The 19,946-nt window shown below is 41.6% G+C and overlaps 3 protein-coding genes across 3 annotated transcripts; 1 reads left to right on the top strand and 2 right to left on the bottom strand.

Moving 5' to 3' along the window:
* Window positions 1-63: 63 nt before the first annotated feature.
* Window positions 64-13,264, bottom strand: phtf1 (putative homeodomain transcription factor 1). Its single transcript, XM_030051283.1, has 17 exons — window positions 12,888-13,264; window positions 12,492-12,608; window positions 11,818-11,874; window positions 11,647-11,716; window positions 11,381-11,539; window positions 10,993-11,173; window positions 10,646-10,766; window positions 9,951-10,145; window positions 8,960-9,214; window positions 7,890-8,018; window positions 6,474-6,743; window positions 5,928-6,059; window positions 5,724-5,810; window positions 5,276-5,431; window positions 3,563-3,658; window positions 3,142-3,267; window positions 64-879 (listed from the first exon to the last, which is right to left on the bottom strand). The coding sequence occupies exons 2-17, from the start codon at window positions 12,525-12,527 to the stop codon at window positions 859-861; spliced, it is 2,091 nt and encodes a 696-aa protein (XP_029907143.1). The 5' UTR covers window positions 12,528-12,608; window positions 12,888-13,264; the 3' UTR covers window positions 64-858.
* Window positions 13,265-13,666: 402 nt separating this feature from the next.
* On the bottom strand, window positions 13,667-14,608 carry ora1 (olfactory receptor class A related 1). The gene has a single exon (XM_030051289.1). It carries the CDS (start codon window positions 14,606-14,608, stop codon window positions 13,667-13,669), a length of 942 nt encoding a protein of 313 aa, XP_029907149.1.
* Window positions 14,609-17,951: 3,343 nt separating this feature from the next.
* ora2 (olfactory receptor class A related 2) lies at window positions 17,952-18,911 on the top strand. Its single transcript, XM_030051288.1, has one exon. The coding sequence runs from the start codon at window positions 17,952-17,954 to the stop codon at window positions 18,909-18,911; it is 960 nt and encodes a 319-aa protein (XP_029907148.1).
* The last annotated feature ends 1,035 nt before the right edge of the window (window positions 18,912-19,946 follow it).

Here is a 19,946-nt window from a genome sequence, read left to right as displayed (position 1 = left end):
ATTAAGAATAAGAATTATTCTGGTGTTCTCCCCACATTTATAGAAAATCAACGTCCACACCCATAGATGAAAAAAGCACTTTAATCACTTTTCTTCTATTAAACACAGTTTCTTAAAGCATAACTATACTGTGCTTGCATAGGTATTGTAGTCAACAGTGGTCTTCAATACAATGGCATTGATGGTGGTCCAAGAGTCTTGATCTACAGGTACCATGACAAGTAGAAGCACTAATACTGAACACCAAATAAATAAAGCCCACATGAAAGATAGAATGTATAACCTCCTTAAATACTACAAAAGGTTGAAAGCAGATTTAAATCCTATGAAAATTCACTTTATACAGCTGGCTACCCATTTTGATTTTACTGGCTTGAAACACAGCTTGTTTTACAGTTAACCATACTATACTGTGGAGAAACAAATGCAAATATGACAACACAACATATCTACATGTTGTCTGAATTTGTCTTGTAGTTCCTATTTCACCATTTGTCCACACATCTGGAAACCTGGATGCCTCATAGGCCTGAAAGAAGTTATTAGAGCTTACTGCTTTATCCCACTATAGATTTGGGGGACATTCAAGGGTCAAAGGTTAGGCACTGGTTTAGTGGAGCGGCAGACGGAAACTGTGTTGTTGCCGTGCCAATCGAGCAGCCAAAGGCGTGTAAGCGATTGTCAGAGCACCCCATGCATGTCAATGATGGATGAAATCCAGCGAGTTCAATGTTCCTTGGAAGGCACAGACGACGAATACACTGTCAGTAGGTTTGCACACTTAGGTGACTGGCTGAAGTAGACGGCAGGAGTTTCTAGTCTCCAGTGTCCAACAGGTAGTGGTTTGGCATATTCACATTAAGGCTTGATTTTCCACAGCTGGGGATTAAGCAAAGGAGATCAAATATTAGAGGAAGATCACACATTCAGCCTGAACTCTCACACTCACAAACTGCACAACAACACTATGCATATGCATTTATTCATATAGGTTAGAGCACAGCATCAGCTCCATTGGTGCATCCCTGGAACAGTTATGGGTTCACTGATGTCATCATGGGCCCTTTGGCTTTGATAGGTGACACTGTCAATGTAATTCGAGACACCCTCCAGTTGCTCACTAATAACTGGACTGTTGCTTCTTGTTGGAGCATTTTCTCTTCTTTGATGCGGTACCTTCAATTTCATTTCATGTCAAAGTCTCATGCTATGGTGCTTGTTTGTGTGCCAGGTGGCCAAGGCTGAAGCAAAATGTTTCCTTAGCTATCACCGAATAGCCTACCTATTCATGACTGCTTAGATACTCTGGTCACAGAGTCTTTAATGGACCACACTAGTGATTTTGAATGTTTAGCCAATTTACTACAATTTGCCACATTTTGCATGCCAACAAACCATTTTGGCAATCATGCAAGGCTACTTAAGATTTCATGACATATAATCAAAATCTCTTAATTTTCAAATTTGAATTTTGGGTTGAAACACCCACCTTATAATGTCATGTTTCTGGGGCTATAACGTTATCATTCATAAACCACAGAACTGATAATATGTTGTGTAAACTAGGGCTGCAACTAACGATTATTTTAATAATCAATTAATCTGTCGATTATTTTTTCGATTCATTGATTAATCGGAAAAAAATTCCACCCCTTTAAAAAACAGAACATTATTTTAAGTTGACGGTGCAAAAAGGTGCTCAAACAATATTGCATGAATGTCCCTGAGCTGTTTAAGTTATATTAAATTATAAATAATTAAAAAAAACGAAAGAAATGTTAAATTAATTGGAGACTGACTATATTATTCTTAATGGTTTCACACACCACTTTGAAAAAATACAGCAATGTGTCTGTGAAGCTACACATCCCTGAGGGGGATACAACTCATAACATCCAAAATATAATTTTTAAAAGATATTTTTTTAAAACTATTTGTGGAAATGTTTACTTAGGTGCAAATGGGATGACGTAACAACAAAGTTCCACTGTTAAAGTGATATTTACAGTATGAATTGTGGTTTAAAATTATTTGGTAGTGACCAGTTTCATTTTTTCCACTATAAGGCTTCCATACATTATGTGCGCTAGATGCCTCCTGCTCTCATCTCCTCCTGCTGACTGTCAGAGCCTCTCAGCAGGTTGAAGCTGCTACTTCACAAACTATATGAGGAAGCCCACTACAACAACGTTAATGATCCACACGGTGACATTATGTTATTGATGTGACGTGCAAATGAGCAATAGAGAAAAAATGATGGTGTGGGTGTGCGCGCGCGTGCGTGTCCGTGCACTCTGTGCCTCCCCGTGCCATGAATGCTGCACTCTACTTTTATGTTTAAGTTCTCCCACACTTAAAAGATTTGGGTCAGACCGTTTCCTCCACCTCTGTCATGACAGCGGCTCATCTCAGCTCCGTCCGCAGGTGAAGGAAACTGCTCCGCGACACGGTGAGTGACACGTTAATCACGTGACACGTTAATCACGTGACACAACAAAACGATAACGAAATTCGTTGCCAACACTTTTAATAATCGATTTTTATCGACTTTATCGATTCGTTGTTGCAGCCCTAACGTAAATGTTTGCATGGGGCCTATTTTCTGCTGAGGGGACCATTTCACTCCACCCAATTTCAAGTCATCAAAACACAAGAGTGCTGCTGCTTTAGGGAAAGTTAATGTGGACAACTTCGAAGATGATGAAGTACTGGTGTGAAGAAAGTTTGAAGTTTCTGAAAGTTCATTTTCATATCGTAGTGGAATGAATGGAAACCAATGGCTGGCAAAATTATACCAGAGTGCTAAAATAAAACTGCTTGCTTTGGGAAAAGATTAACAGAAACAATATACATTTAACAGATATTATGCTAAAAATGCAAAATCACTGGTAAGGTCCTTTAGGCCATGTGAGCAATAATAATAATAGTGTGCAATTTATACAACAAAACAAAACAATAATCTGTAATACATTATCAGCTCATCATTCTCCTATCATACATTTAATTAATTTCATTATGGCTCAGATGATTGGATTTGGCAGCAGCTTGGGAGCACTGATCCACTGCATTTAAAAACAAGTTTTCGATTCCCCCTTCTTCTTGAGCTGTAATTTGAACTGTTACCACCAGCAGTTCACTCACTCTGATGTTGAAGCCGAGCAGGTCACTAACCACAGCAGACAAAGCAGACAGGATGACCACTCTGGTGATGTTGTAGATCAGAGGGTTCACTGTCAGGCCCAGCAGTCTGAATGGAGTGTCCAGCTCCTGGTGCAGGTAGGGGAAAGGAATGAACAGTTCTGTACGCTTGACGACAGGAGTGCCCAACCTTCTGGGCAAAAAGGGTCAAAGACCACAATTTCAAAGAATAGCACACCTCAGAATTAAAAATCTCTCATTATCTATCTATCTATCTATCTATATACATATACACACACACACACACACACACACACACACACACACACACACACACACAAACCAAACCACAAGTGTATGATGAATTAGTTTTATCGAACAGGGAACCTAGGCTGTAAACCATAAAGGCTGAACTCATCCTTACTTTCATCAGTTTTGTTGCAAGTTTCAAAACATTGTTCACTATATTGAGCTCTTCTTTCTTGTTGGGCTTCTTCTCCATCTTAAGATATAAATTGATCTAAAAAAAACAAAACAAAAAACAAACAAAAAAAAAAAACAGTTACACATATGCATGATAAACAGTTAATTCGTTTAGTTAAATGTTATCAAGAAGAAATACTATAGCCAGTATTTGCAAAAACAAAACAATTACAAAAAAATCACAGAGGAACAGTGTCAAAGATCAACACAGGAACAAAACGAGTGATGTCATCATGATATGTGCTCCTACACATTCAAGTTTGTTTGAAAGACTGCAATTTTGTTTCAAATTGCTGCAGACTTTCTAGATTTTGTGTTCATGTTTCTTTCACTGTGTCTGTTTTGTGCTATAGACTAGGGCTGAACGATTAATTGCATTTGCGATAATATCGAAATATGATAAAACGCGATTTCCTAACTGCAACTTGCGTGATTATAAGTTGGTCATGAGATGCGAGCTACAGCGAGTGGAGCTCTCAGCTGCACCAACTTTTCATCCTGCCCTTGAACCTGTTGCGTAATGGCCTCTGGCTCAACGGAGCAGTCAGAAACTGACACAAGTGAGACTTTAGTCTCGAAGAGGAAGAGCATGTCGGTGGTGTGGAATTATTTTGGTTTCAAAAAAGATGTTGTGCAGAACATGCCGTGCTACCGTTGCTACTTCACGGGGTAACACTACGAACTTGTTCCAGCACTTAAAAAAATACCACAAAACCATTTATGACAGTTGTCTGGCCAAAATGCCGAGCACCAGTGCGCCTGGCAAGCCAAATACCTCAAGACAGGGATCACTGACCGAAATGTTTGAAAGTGTTACCCTGTGAAGTAGCAACGGTAGCACGGCATGTTCTGCACAACACTTGCCGCTGCACAACATCTTTTTTGAAACCAAAATAATTCCACACCACCGATGTGCTGTTCCTCTTCGAGACTAAAGTCTCACTTGTGTCAGTTTCTGACTGCTCCGTTGAGCCAGAGGCCATTGCGCAACAGCTGGGATCTCCACGAGGAAAAACATGTCTGTATCACGACAGACAACGCATCAAATATGGTGCTGGCTGCTCAGCTGAATGAATGGATGAGGCTCCAGTGTTTTGGGCACACATTACATCTTGCCAATGGTAAGTTATCATGTTGTGTGTGTGTGTGTTACTGACTTGGGAGCAGTAAGATACATATAATTTTAATTTATTATTTTTTTTTTAAGACTGTAAATTTTGCACAGTGTTTAAAAAGTGCATGCCTTGTGTTGTTACTTTTTACACTACCTTTTTCTTACAGTGACTTGGTTTAAATTACTTAAATGCAGAGTGGCAAACCCACAGATTTGTTGTTCTTATGTTTCTGTATTCTGTAATGAGCAGTGAAATAAAAATGTCATTTATTTCAAGTCATACATCTTTTAATTTAATTCTAACAAATTGGCCCAGCCTATGGGAAAGAACATTGTATACAAAATGTATCTAATATTGTGTTGGTCAAATTTAAATTAATCATTACGATTTTGTTTTTTTGTTTTTTTTTGGGGGGGGGGGGGGGTAAAATAAAAAATTGCATATTAAATCGCAATCGCAATCGCAATATTGGGGGAAAAAAATCGCAATTAGATTATTTTCCCAAATCGTTCAGCCCTACTACAGACACACATACTCACCTGCTCAGTCAGCAGCACTGAGGCATTGCTGTATTTGCAGTTGGTCTCAGAGCCCAGGGTAGCCAGCCGAAACAGGAAGAGGATGAGGGACGAGCCCCACACCATCAGCTCCCAGTTGGTCAGAGAGTCCAGGAATGTCTTGTGACTGTGCAGAAGCTGAAACAGGAGCATGCATGAAATGTCACAGCATCCCTTAGGAAACCAAGTATTGCTTTAACTGGTTGCTTCTGGCATTTCGCTTGTGAGGGAAATCAAGATTTCTGGAATATGGGCATAGACATACCATCAAAAGAAAACATTCTATATCTGACTTTTAAATTTTAACTTAACAAAAAATAACAGCCAACAAATTAGTGTTTCACAAGAAAATCTGTATTTCCCATATATATGCATGATTTCTTAAGTCTCCTTTCTTCACATGAAATCCGTTACAGCGGATATGACTGACCTGCGCACAAATGATGAAGGAAATGGAAAGCGCTAAGAGGAAGATAGTGGAGACAATCACATCGACAGAGCGCTGGGGCCCTCGTCTCTGTATCGAACAAGAGAATCAATGAGAATCCATATCAAACAGAGGAAAGACTGTCATGCCCCTCTGGTGGTGAAAACAGTGTAATAACAGAATGGAACCTCAAAGCAGGACACAAACCTTGAGAAAGGAGCGTAGGGATAACCACATCTTTATGTTCTGCACTTTCTTCAGCCTGAAATGTGGGATCTCAGATTTCTTGGCCTTGCGTGCTGAAGTGAGGTGGCTAAAGAACTTGGCAAATAAGAGTCTCTGTTGAAGGACAATAGTAGAGTCAGCCAGAATGCTACAAATGATTACTGACTGAAGTGGAAATTGTTATGCTCTGCTGCTTTGGGCTAGGCAATATATCAGCATATCGACATTGTCACATGAGATATAATCTGAGATTTTGGATATCTGAACTTATTAAAGTTGCTGCTGTACTGTTATTTGTCACTACATGCTTGGTCATCATATTCACATTACTAATGATGATCAAAAATCTTTGTAAAACCTACAATATCTTCACAAAATCAATACAAGGTATTTTTGAATATACATACAGATAGATAGATAGATAGATAGATAGATAGATAGATAGATATGCACCGTAGTCCATAGAACAGCTCTCTCTTCCCAAACCAGTTTTTCAGACATTAATGCTATACAGTAGTTATTGCTCACCTGTTTGTAAGTCCTCTCAGCTACACACATCATGAAGAAGAACAGGCCTGTGAGGCAGACCCGTTGCACAGTCGTAATGAAGAAAAAGGTGTAGGCTTGGGCATCGGGTGGCCCTGCAGCCATTTGTCCCAGCTCTGTCAATGACACCGAGCCGAGGCTGGACATGTCCAAATGCTGCACCAAGCGGAAGGCGAAGGGAAGTAGTGCCAGGGTAGCAGTCACCAGCCCGCCAAGCATGAGGTAACCCATGCCCTGCTCCACTAACTTCACCTGTTAACAAGAGATATCATCTTGTCATGCTGTGACACAAGAGGCTCTGACAGAAACAGTCTGACTTACATGATACATACACATGACACATGGATCATGTAAGACATGTGTCTAAGGGGGCTACACATATATGTATGTATGTATATATATATATATATATATATATATATATATATATATGTGTGTGTGTATATGTCTGACACAAATCTCAACTCTGGTGTGGACCAAACAATTTAGCAGTGGTCTGCCTGAAAAATCTGGAGTTGGTCTGGTTCCTAGGTACAATTTGTTACAAGTGAGAATGTAATCCAAACTTGAAAGTGGATTTTATCATCACCCATAGCTATGAGCCAGACAGAGCTGCTAATGCTGCCAAAATGAGTCGGCACAAACACAGAGTAACAATGAGCTGAGACTCTTCCAGAAATATGGGCTGACACCAGCAATTCATGACTGCTTGTGGAAACACGTAAAAATACCAAGGTCGACATTGTTACGTTGTTGTTGCTCCAATCTTCTAGTACTGCATGCTGTTGCAATAGCTGTTATTCGACTGGGATTTCCCTTGTAAAATGCCTGTCTAATAGATGAACAACCTTTTTGATCATGTGCCATTTGTTTATATATTTTGGTTTGCCTGACACAAGGCTATGTGAACATTAACTGGACCTGATGAAAAATGCAACAAAATAGCAACTTTATGCTTGAATTGCACCAAAGCACACCTATAATTCATAAAGGTGTGAAAGCACCACACTAATGAAAAAAGTAAAACATCAAATACCAAACAGCAACCCAACTCAACAAATATCAATACAAACAGTAGTGTTTGTTTTAAAGCTGATGGAGTACCAGATGGGTGGTATTTACTGCACTAGGATTTGGCTAGTATGAGGTAAGTTTTCAACTGGAGTCATCCCTGTGCTTGTGCAAACTTTCTGGAGGCGATTTTTTTGTCCTATGCAGCAAACTCCATCCATCTGCCACTGAAGCAGACTAATACCAAGAATGAAAACTATTTGCAAACACAATCTGGTCCACGTCTGCCTAGCACATGCCACTAAGAATTTGATCAGAGTGGTCACTCCTTAATCGGGATGAATATACAAAATACTGATGTGAATAAGAGGTCTATTGGAGGAGTACCCGTGTGAGGATGATCCCACTGATCTCCAATACTGACATGTCTGCTTTCTTACACTCGCCCTGCTCCCATATTATGGCACTGACACGGTCCTTGGATGGGTGGCATGCCTGCAGCCAAGACAGCTGGCCCTGCAGTCAAACACAATGGATCACATGCATTCCTCAAAGGCTTTAAAAAGGACTGACAAGGTATGTGCAAAGCAAATACAGTATGAATGCAGACAGTAGTGGTTCACAAACAGTAGGGTGTAACCCAGGATTAGCTTGTGGGAGATGGCTGAAGATACACTTTACTACCCTAATTACTACCCTTATACCCTACCTGACTACCATTGTAAACTGTTTATAAATTGTTCATAATTAGGTTATTAATTAGGAAATAAAAACTTTATACGTCAATAATAAACAATTATCAACAAGTTATCACAGTTTTCATACCTAGATGCAGGCTCATTATTTGGCAAGATCAAGTAAGCTAAGCAATTAGCAAGAGCTGAGATTTAAGACAATGGATGCCATGGAGCAGTAACTTTAGCTTGCCAAATAGTGTGTCTGCATGAGGCTTGGACCAATTGACAATTGAATCGGCAATCGGCGATGGATAGAAACCATCACCCTGCCTCCACCGTCCACCCGACACACACACACACACACACACAAACAAACACACACACACACACACCACCCAGTGCTGTTTCTGCATTACTGATTCTGTCGGAAGTGCGCACACTAGGCGTAGCAAACCTGCAGCCGCCACCCCTGCCAAGTAATCGTCAATCACCAAATCAAATGAAAAAGAACCACTGACACACTAAATAGCCATTTTCTATCTACTTTACATAATCTCTCTCAAACTATATACTCTCCATTACATTCAACATCAGTTATAATAATGTCAAGTTGTATCCAATTTGCTAGACAATTTGAGGCATTGACATCCATGGACGAATCAACAATAATTTGTCTACAGCCAACATGTTTTCTCAGGTAATTTTTTCTGATAAATAAAGGCCAGTTTTGAGTCCACTAGCTGAACCAGCTGAGGACGACTGCAGAACAGTCAGACTCACTCCAGTGATTCCTTGCTGTAGGCTCTCATCATCACTGCTCAGAGTGGTGGCTTGGGGGAGTGTCACGCCAGCACTGTACCTGCCCTCCCCCTCACTGTCAGTGCTGCCCGTGGAGGCTGAGTCAGGCCCTTGGAGAAGCTCCTCCCACATTGTGTCATCAGTGTCAGAAGCGGGCCGAGAGCCCCCGCTCGGTCTGAGGCGCTCCAGTTCCCGAGGCTTCACCTTGCTGTCCTTGGCAGGAGCCCCACTTCCTTCCTGTTTTCAAATCAAACAGTTTGACAGAACAGCATGTTTATTTATATGGCATACAGGAAATTCCGGAAAGTGGGAAAGGGTAAGAAAATATTATCTGTGTGTGTGTGTGCTATATACGACGATTTTTTTTGTAATGCCTGAGTAATCTAATGTTTTGCCTTTTGAAATAGACAGTGCTACAGTGTACCAAGTTAGTAATAATTATTATGATTATCAATATCTTTTTTAATAAAATACAACTAGTTACTTTCAAAAGTAACATTCACCTATACTGGGGGGTTTCTGCACTCCCATTTGTTTATATTGAAGATGTCCTGTTTGTTTTCCTGTTTTTAATTTTCTGGTTTTTGTGTTTGATCACATCAGATCTGACTGTGGAATCATCATCACTACCTTCTGACATCAGACGCCTTGCCAGAGAGAGGCAGTTCTGGCCATCGCATTAAGGTTAATGTGACACTTCAGCAATTAAAAGCATGCTAATTCAACCATTCTTATTACTAATATTAATATATCAACAAAATTATTGAGACAAACTGTACTCGCACGCCCCTTGATAGGAACTACATTCTCCACCCCTGGTATAAGGTAAATCCTCCTGTACAGGTGGGTATATTACATATATCTCCATATATGCACCACACACCCACAACACACAAAATAAAAGCACACTGTTAAAAAAAACACACACACACACACACATACACACACAATGGCTGCTGTGTGCAAGGTTTACCTGACTTCTCAGTGTGGATTTTGACAATGACTTAAGACTTCGTTTCCTAAGGACTGATGAAGAGGTCTGCCAAGTTGAAGCAGGGTGTCTCTCTTGATGGGAAAGAGGGAGAACCACTTCAATTGCATGCCCCTCCTCCTCTTCCTCACTGGAGAGTTCATCAGATGCCCCAAACCCTGACTTCCTTTTATGGTTCTGTGAGGGAAAAAATGAAGGGGACAACTGAATTATCATAATTAAATCAGCCTAGTAAAATATCATAAGTAATAGTTACAGCTGAATGCATGTATAGGTTAAAAAAAAAAAGTTGTTGAGAGTAAATTTGTTCTGAACCAACAAGCCACAGATACAGTGGAATTAGAGCCCTGAAGGCTAAAGCTCTGCAGACTACAGTGCACTGTCTTTGCCATGTATTGATACTAATTTATCTCCTGTCTGTGAGACAAGTTTAATCTTGGAGATACTTTTCTAACTCTCTCTGGCACACAGGTCTGTCAGTTCTACAAGCCCCTTAATGTAGGTAGCACACCAGTATTCACTCCATGTTTGCTAATCTGAAAATTTCTTTTGCTGCTGAAATGGATGATGAAATTCTGAATCCACAAGTCACTGTGACCAAAAAAGTTAGTTTCATGCCCTGCTTCATGCTGCACAATTGAGATTGAATATCAACTCAATGAGATAACTGAGTGTACCCGTCTCTCCTCTGTTCTGTATAACCGCTGGTTGTCTTCAAGCTGCCAGGGCTCCTGTTGTTCTGTATCCCCGCTATCTTCCTTTTCTTCCGTTTTTTTTTGCCCTCTGACCTTCCTTGGCCTGTTGGAAACATACAGATTGTGGATATGATGATAAAATGGCTTAAAACCATAGGAGTGAGAACATTATTGAGAGTATCCGAAAAGCTTCAGCAGAAAGTATGGATTGATGAAAAATCTGCAGGTGAATCTTTGTGTGTAACATTGGAGTTTATGAATGTGCAAGGGAATTTAGGGGGTGTTACTACAAGCAATGTGCGTGCAGTGCCTAACAATGAGAGACCCACCTCCTTCTCCGAGCAGGGCTGGTGGTGCTGCTGGCAGCTGGACTGCCTGAGGGGCTCCGGCTGGATTCAGTCGACACAATCTGGCAGTGCACAGTACCCAGCAGCAGCATCAGACACATGGGCCCAAACACCTCACTGGGACTTGCCCCAGGGACCTCCAAGTACAGCACCGCTGCTGCCACTGAAGACAGTGGAACATAACAAAATATCAACAGTAAACAATAAGTGCTCTTAAGGGACACATTAAAAGAGAATTCATGTTTACTGAAGAGGTGTTTCTCTATTGCTCAGGTGTGAATGCTGGGAACTATTACCACTGCAAATATGGGTGATCCCTGACAAATGGGGGCATGGAGTGTAATGGAGCTTGGATTTGAGCTGAGCTTACCTTGCATAAAGTAAAGCAACAGGATACATGAGGAGATGTACTTGGAGGTCACCTGTATCCACCACTGGAAGAAGAAAGGGAACAGCAACACTCTGACCAGGCCCTTTCGAGTCAGAGCTGTCCAGGGACTCACTGGCTTGGCTTTGCTGAATGTGGAGCCTTGAGGGAGAAGAGTGTGTCCTCTCCATTATTTTATTCAAATCACAATACATGACTCTGAGACTGATATACGCACTGCAGACTAAACAGATTGTATTCACTCTCACCTCTTACTAGATCAACATCAATGAGGTCTGGCTTGATGTGACCAGTCCTCTTTGGTTTGCTGTCAATGCCCTATGTGAATAGCATTAGGGAGTTAGTGGTCATGGAAGTTAGTGCACAGTATTTGACAATGATCTTTGGACAGCGGTTGAGACTTGAATCAGTTGTCTTACATTCAGATCCGTCTTCTCCAGGGATTTCTCCCAGACTTGTTGATCATAGGCCCCGATCTGTTGCAACAATACAACATTTAAATCTGGTTTCAAGTGTCAAATGTTTCTACAGATGTGTAATCTATTCAATTAGTATCTATTCGATTGAACAACTGAACTTGCTCACTGATTATAACCTGATCACGCCTCCCGGGTTATCAGGCAGAAGCCCTCTAGCTGTACATAGAATTTGATCCAAGTTTGGTGAGAGTACCTTCAGATACTGTCGTCCTGCTCTCTGGAACAAAGTGCCTGCTGACCTGAGCTCTGGAAAGTTACTGCTTCTGTGAGTGTGTGTGTGTGTGTGTGTGTGTGTGTGTGTGTGTGTGTGGTGGCACTGCTTCTTATACATTTGTAAGAAGAAGGTTATATCTGCCCACGTGATAGGCAGGGGTTTCTTTTTGGCTGTGTTGATGTTTTTAAATGTTGTGTGGCATGTCTGATGTATGGTGGGTGTTTGCATCACTGATTCAGTTTCTGCATCTTACTCATGCTTATATTCTTAAACTATGTTAAGTGATTATGTTATCTCATGTTTGTGACTGCATTTTTTAGGTTTTGTCTTTGAATGTAAAACTCATCGCGCTTACTTGTACTGAAATGTGCTATATAAATAAAACTGCCATCGCCATTACCTTCTCTTGATACCAGGCTATTCTCGCCATTGCCATCTGATGGAGGAACCAGTGGACTCGGTGTCAGGTCATTTCACACAGAACAGGGGACAGGATGGGACTGAACTGTAATCCAGACTTTCACAGAACAAAAAAAAAAAACAGAACATCCACACTGAATCCGAGATAATAGCAGACACAAAAACAATGACGAACGACACTCAACACCAGCAAGTAACTAAAACGACAAAGAGGCAAAAATCTGAGAGAGACTAACTGCTGTCGTGTAGCCAACGTTTGAGCTTTGAAGCATGCACAACATTAAGCAAACTAACGCTGCTCGAGCTATTGTAACGTTAACCGTCAACGCCAGCTAACGCAAGCTATCCATTAGCTAGTAGCAAAAGTGAAACTTACCTGAAACAACAAAGTGCAGCTCGATATGGGGACAAAATGGAAAAGCCTCCTAGGTAATCATCCCAAAACACGGCAACCGCTTACTGAGAGTGTTCTTGTCATCAATGTCAGGAGAGACGGAGCAACTCGTCAACAGCGCCCCATAACATTCAGCTGACTAGCTAATGTAACGTCTCATACCGCACGCTATCACCTCCCGTCCTCACGTGAAACTGCAGCGGCCGGGAGGTTTCGCTGAATAAAACGCAAGAGCTTTTTGGAGAAAGGTTTTCCATACGAATATACGTTCCTTTCAGGTGTCGCGTACGGCACTAAATTATCTTTTTTATTAACATTTAGCTGTGCCTTCCGCTTCCCTTTTCCGGGGTTTGTTGTGTTTACACGCTTCCCTGAAGTTGTGCGTGCGTGACATGTAGCCAATCAGAGCGCATCGTGGTAGCACATGAACGCGATTACAGCGCGCGCCCAAGTACACAGAGATCCAGAGATATAGAAGACAGGGAGAGAGACGAGATGATGAGCCGAGGGTGTGGTTCACCGCGTGATTACATATAAACACAATATATGTCTGAAACATACTTGTAAGCCTAGTAGTACATTTTAATATCAGGAGATGGTTAAAAACAGAACCCAAACATTACTGCACCACAGCTGCTGGCTCAATGGGTCCATGGTTCAGATAGATAAAGAAACCTAAGCACACATGCACAAAATAAGGTGTGAAGTTACAGTGTCTCTGTCTGATCATGCCTCAGTTCAGTCTGTTAAGATAGAAAAAGTCATTTGTCACTCGACTCCTGAGTGTCCACCGACGGCTGATCCTGTTCAGCTGTACACACAATCTTCATCTTGACCTTCTTGTTGGAGGAAATGATAAAGTAAGGGCTGAGCGAGGCATAGCAGGAGGAGAAGAATACCCTCATGTCAGCCACCACGGGTGACACTTTAGCCACCGTCAGCATATAAATCCAAATTATGTTGTCAATTCCGAAGAAGACCACATACAGGACCACTAGGGTGACCACTGTTTTGGCCGCCCTGGTCTCTGCTCCTCCATGTTGAGATCGACGGATCTTCCTTACTTGATGACTGTGGCGGTGAAGAAGCAAGAGGATGTAACCGCTGGAGGCCAGCATTAGGCCGACAAAGGCAAAATCCCTCCCTGTGACAGCCGCCCCGTTGATCACATATGACAGGTTGTCTCTGAAATCCACATGGCAGAAGCCCAGGTTGAGGGTGAACGCTGGTACTGTGCCATTACGCGGAGCTATAGAGAAGAATGGGGCTGCAATGCATATGGCCATGTTTAGGAGCCACAGCCCTGCAAAGGTGGGGAGGATGAGGGACGGAAGCATAGCCTTCAGCCTGGACAGGCGAGGCCCGGCAGGGGCAACAGTTGCTGCCTGGAATACACTCAGCATACAGGTGATGCACACCGAGAGGGCTCGGCCGATGCGGTAAGAGTAGATCACCACCTTGCAGCCGGCATCATTCAGCAGGTCCCTCAGTCCAAACACAGTCATGGTTTGGGGGACACAGCGGGTGAGCAACAGCATCAGGTTGGCAAAGGCCAGATGGCACAGGATCATGTCCACAGGAAGGAGTGTGCGTTCAGCATAAACAATGTGGGCATAAGCCATCAGTACCACCGTGTTCCCCAAGATGCCCATACCTGTTTGCAAGAGGAAGGAGACCCCCTTGATGGTGACACACAGATCCATGACACCAAAGGCCTGCATGTGTTGCAAAAACAGACACAGAAAATCATATAAATACAATGATTTATTGAAAAGATTATACAAACATCTTCACACCTGGCCACAGCAAATTATACATATGAAGCTGCATCAGCTGTAGGAATGCTGGTTAAAGTTACAAGCTCACCTGAAATTGCAGATGATGATGAGGTGTACACCTAAACTGTGATTAATAGCCCGTGTAATTCCAATTTATAGCAGTCAATGCCCACAGAGATCATAGGACAACATTACATGATTCAGCCTACAATTTGGCAAATTAAAGCCACACACTCATTTGACTCAGATGGTCTCAGAGGACAAGCTGTGCGAGAGCCTATAAATTTCAGTTTTGTGCTATTCTCTGTGTGTTGTTTGTTCAAGGGAACATTCGCTACTTTCTTTTGAGCAGAGACAAAAGAGAAGAGTTTGCCTGCAATGTCACACTAATGTTTAGCTACACAGATAAGTAACTGGAAAAGATGACAGTACACAGGAAGGTTTTAAAATAACTCATTTTCTGGGTTGGAACCTATAGCATAAAACACATTTAGATGTTAACGTTCAGATAAATGTAGCATGAGCCCACAAACTCACAATCCCTTTTATTATGAATGGAGCTGCTCCAGGCTGTACATCAGTACAGCATCACAGATTATATTTTTAGGCTTTAGCGGTGGGAAGTAATTGTTTATGGTCATAAAAAATAATTCATTTGCCCTAGGTCATATGAATAACATATGTGAATGCTAAACTTGAGTGGTATTCCCCTTCAAGTTCTACATGCCAATATTCAAATGCAATAGAAAAGCTTAAAGTATTATTGTATTATTGGGGACAAAAACAATAATACAAAAAGTATTATTGTGGTGTAGCTCTGTGGAGGTAAACAACAGAGGTAAACAACCCCAGCAGAGACGACTGTGTGCAGTTACTGTTGGTGCCAGAATAGGCCGATGATGCATTGAATGAGCCATCAAGAGGTTTTTACATGCACAGCTGGTCCTCGGGTTTGATCCCCCCACCTACCCCCCTTGTCTTGGGAGTATGTTAAAAGACTCAAAGGAACAAGACAATTAGCCATACAACAATGCATGTCTACACTAATTGGGGGCACTGGGACATGCACACATTATTTATTTGCTCATTTATGTTCATAGCTCTATACCTGAGAGTGGAACGCTTATTTACACTGCAACAGAAGTTTTAATAGTTCTAACTCAGGTTTTGCTGCTCTGTTATAGCAGTTGTAAATGTGTAATTAATGTGAATAGGTTTAATGGCCCATTGTGCAATCCTAAATTTTCTAAATTTCAGGAATTAGATTGGGATTTTGCCATAAAAGAAACAACTTCATTTGAGAAGCCTGTCATATTTCCCCTGGGATTAGGCCTTAGAATAAATGATCACAGGATTTGTTATCTCCTTGCATGGTTATTATATGTTTACATGTTCAGGAAGCTAATTAAAATGGCAAGTTCAAACATGTCCTTCTCATGGGATTGCATCATGTACGGTACATTGCACCACCAAGTCAGCCTTGACTTTTTTCCCCTGATGTAAGTGTTTATTCATCGTTTGTATGCATTGTTTTTTCCCCACAACAATAGTCAACCCTCAGATTTTGAAGTTTTCACAGTATAGCCTAATGGTAAAACTACTGGGACAATGTTGCTGAATTCATTATTTTAATTTATTTATTGCTTTAAATACGATAATACATGAGGCATGGAGTTTGTATTTCTGACCAGTTGATGCATATGAGGAGAAAATACTGTTAGTTTACCTCTATGAATTAATTCCTCACTGTGACAAGGTATTATCTGACATAATCTGTCCCACAGCAGAGGTTAGCAGTGCCTCAATCTGTAATTAACAGGTTTAGACTATTTGTATAAATTGTTGGGTGGCAAGAATTTAATTTAATTGTATTTCGCTTGTCCTTACCACACACATTTGGAACGTTTTCTCTTAATTCTATAACTTATTACCAATGCACAAGCAAAAATGTTACTATAAACAGTCTTCAAAATACAAATTTAATGAGGTTATGGCAAAAAAAAAAAAAAAAACTAACTTCATTTAGATGTTACAATATCTTTGCTTTTTGCCTAATCTCTTGATAGACCATGATCATACAAGAAATTTGAATGCATATGGGAGTTTTCTCTCTTCCAGCTCCACTGGGGGACATTATGTCTCATCATGCCCTAATGAGAAATGGGATAAATATTCATTATCTATTCCCAGGCGTGAGATATGTTGCAGTTACATCATGTGGAGCCTACCCACATTGAAATGCCCTTATACTATCCTCATAGTTTAAGTTCGCCTTCATTTTTAGTAATTTATTGCTTTAGGTGAATTACAGAGTCATAAATTGGCTGCTGTGTCATGAGTTAAAAAAAAAAAAAAAAAAAAAAAAAAGAAGAAGAAGAAGAAGCCAAGGGTGATATATTAAATGGAACATTCTCTGGCTTTTATCTTGTTTCATCTTTCTCCACTGGAGGACACTGTGGCATCGGCATGTGCCTAACCAACAGGAGAAGGTCTCTTTAATAGAGAGCGGCTTTCAATATCGATTGCAATAATGAAACACAAAGTAATATTACAGGTCAGACAAGAACTAGTAAACACAGGTGCTTTATTAAAGACGGAGAGCAATAAAATACAGTACAGTGCTTAAAAGTCCCCATTCAAAGAAGTACTACAATCGAGAAAAGAGCTTTCATTTTTTTTTTTTTTTTTTTTAACTGAGAATTCATATCAGCCTAATAGATGTTAACCCCTCAAGACCACTGCTATTTCCTTTATCCATTAGATGGATCTTTGCACCCTGTTAATGAATCCTAACAATGTTTACTCCATGTTATCTTGTTTATTTGAAACCCTTCAATGCAGCCGGGTGGTGGGGGGGAGGCAGATGCAGTCATCTGTATTGATCTCAGGTAATTGGAGACTGGGGGAAGAGGAGTCTGGAGTCAATGGACCATGTAAAATAGATCCAACAACCCTCACCTGTATGTGGGTATAAGAACACAAACAGCCTGACTACTTTGGAAGAGAGGGGGTCAGGATTTCAGACTCTAAATCGACTTCAGGCATCATTACACTGCCCTGTTCTTCTCAGGTAACACTGGAGCGTCACCATATCCTCTTTTTTGGGTACCATTTTTGTAATGGATGCTATCATTTTACATTCAACCATAAAGACTGAGTAATAAATATCAGAAGTAATATCTGATCTGTATATGGCGACATATTGTGTGATTTTGTGGGGTTTGTATACCTGTTAACCTCTATCCTAACTTCATGTGTCCCACCAGGAATGCCATCAGAGGAGTTTATTCGTGGGATGCTCTACCTGTCCCTCACTGTGGTGGGCATCCCAGGGAACACTGCAGTCATCTTGTCATTGCTCCTGGCGTTGTACCAAGAAAACCACCTCCTCCCAGCTGATGCCATCATCCTGCACCTGGCCTGCGTAAACCTGCTGGTTGTAGCTGTGCGCTGTTTGCTTGAGACCCTTGCCTCCTTCCGCATGGCCAGTATCTTCGGAGACACGGGCTGCAAGGCAATCATCTTTGTCTACAGAACATCACGCTCCCTCTCAATTTGGCTCACTTTCATCCTGAGTGCTTACCAGTGCCTTAGCATTGCCCCTCCAGGATCGCGTTGGGCCTCTGTTCGTGCCCTTGCAGCCCAATATCTGGGCCTTGTTTTTCTCCTCCTATGGATCATCAACACCTGCATGAGCTCGGCAGCCATCCTCTTCTCCCTTGGCACCAAAAATGACTCCAGCCTCACCAACCATGGCATCAATGTACAGTTCTGCTATGTTAGCTTCCCTTCCAAGCTGTCCAAACAAGCCAACGGGGCTGCTCAGGTGGGCAGGGATGTTGTGCCCATGGCCCTCATGACCCTGGCCAGTCTGATTATCCTTGTTTTTCTTTACAAACACAGCCGGCAGGTGAAGGGGCTCCGCAGCAGCAGTAGTGGGGGTAGCAGTGGGGCCGAGCGGCGAGCTGCCAAGGCCGTGGTAGCACTTGTGACCTTGTATGTGGTCCTCTATGGGGTGGATAATGGGCTTTGGGTATACACACTCACTGTGAAAAAGACCATGAGTTCCTCACTAATTTCTGACATGCGTATATTCTTCTCCTCGCTCTACGCTGCAGTAAGCCCTCTGGTTATCATTGCCTCCAACAGGAAGGTGAATGGCAGGCTAAGATGTATAGTGCCGAAGAAACCTGTTCAGGATAAAGCAACTTCTGTCTGTGCTATGTGAGACCTGTTGGGACTGTTGAATACTTGTGGGGCATCAACAGAAGCTGTCTGTCTGTGAATTTAATGACAGAATGATGTCCTGTCTAAAGGCAGGTGGCAGAGACCCTTCTTTCCTCTGCACTGTTTTTAGTGTATTGTAAAGATAAAGCATTCTGCAGTGTGGAGAAACAGTGATGTTCTTTTTTCTCTCATTTTGCGACACATTTGAGAAATGTTGTGAACTCAGTGATGAGCTCAGTAACTGGGAGGGAAGTTTGGATGCAAAGCCTATCATTGAGCAGGGGGAGTCTATTGTCTGCATAATAACCTGCATACTGTAATAAAGAAAAAAAAAACAAAACGTAACAAGCCTATTCTGTCATAACATCATCCTGTTGCTCAATATAACGCTGCATGAATCTCAGCCGATCCGGCCACATATTGCTTTGTTTGTTCATTCATTATGCTCCCTCCATCTTAATTGGGTGGAAGAATTATAACTGGATGACTTAAGGCTCAATGTAGCTGTCAAATACCTTCCAGCTGCCTATTTAGTTATAATTAAGGCTTTGAAAAGAATCTGGGAAATGTCCCGTGCTAATGAGGCAGGTTAATTGCCCCACAGAGAATTGGGTAAAACCTGATGGCAAAACTGTGTTCCTCCATGAAAAGAGATGAAAAAAAATGTTCATTAACTTTTCTGCCACAATATGATGTGTAAAGCTTTTTTTTGTTGTTGAATACAAAATGCTGATCATATGACTGTGAGTGTGGTTTAGTCATTAGATTAGGAGACTTTGGGGACATGAAGCAACATCTTGGAACAAACCCTGAGAGTTTGCTGCAGTAGATGTGGCAGGGAGGAAATTTAGGAGTCATTATGTAATTGCTGTGTCTTGGAGAAGCAAGGGCAGGAAAAAAGGGGCGAGGACATAACAACCTCTGTGAGTGACAGTGCAAGAGACGTAAATGGGGCTGCAAGCACTCTGTGATCCTGCAATAAATCTAAAGTGCAATCAGCGCAGTGTGATTCCACTGCTGTCGCAGTGCAGGTAAG

The sequence above is a fragment of the Myripristis murdjan genome, chromosome 5 (genome assembly GCF_902150065.1).
Source record: "Myripristis murdjan chromosome 5, fMyrMur1.1, whole genome shotgun sequence".
NCBI classification, from domain to species: Eukaryota; Metazoa; Chordata; class Actinopteri; order Holocentriformes; family Holocentridae; genus Myripristis; species Myripristis murdjan.
Note: the sequence above shows the minus strand (reverse complement) of the source record. Positions and strands in the feature narration are given on the sequence as shown.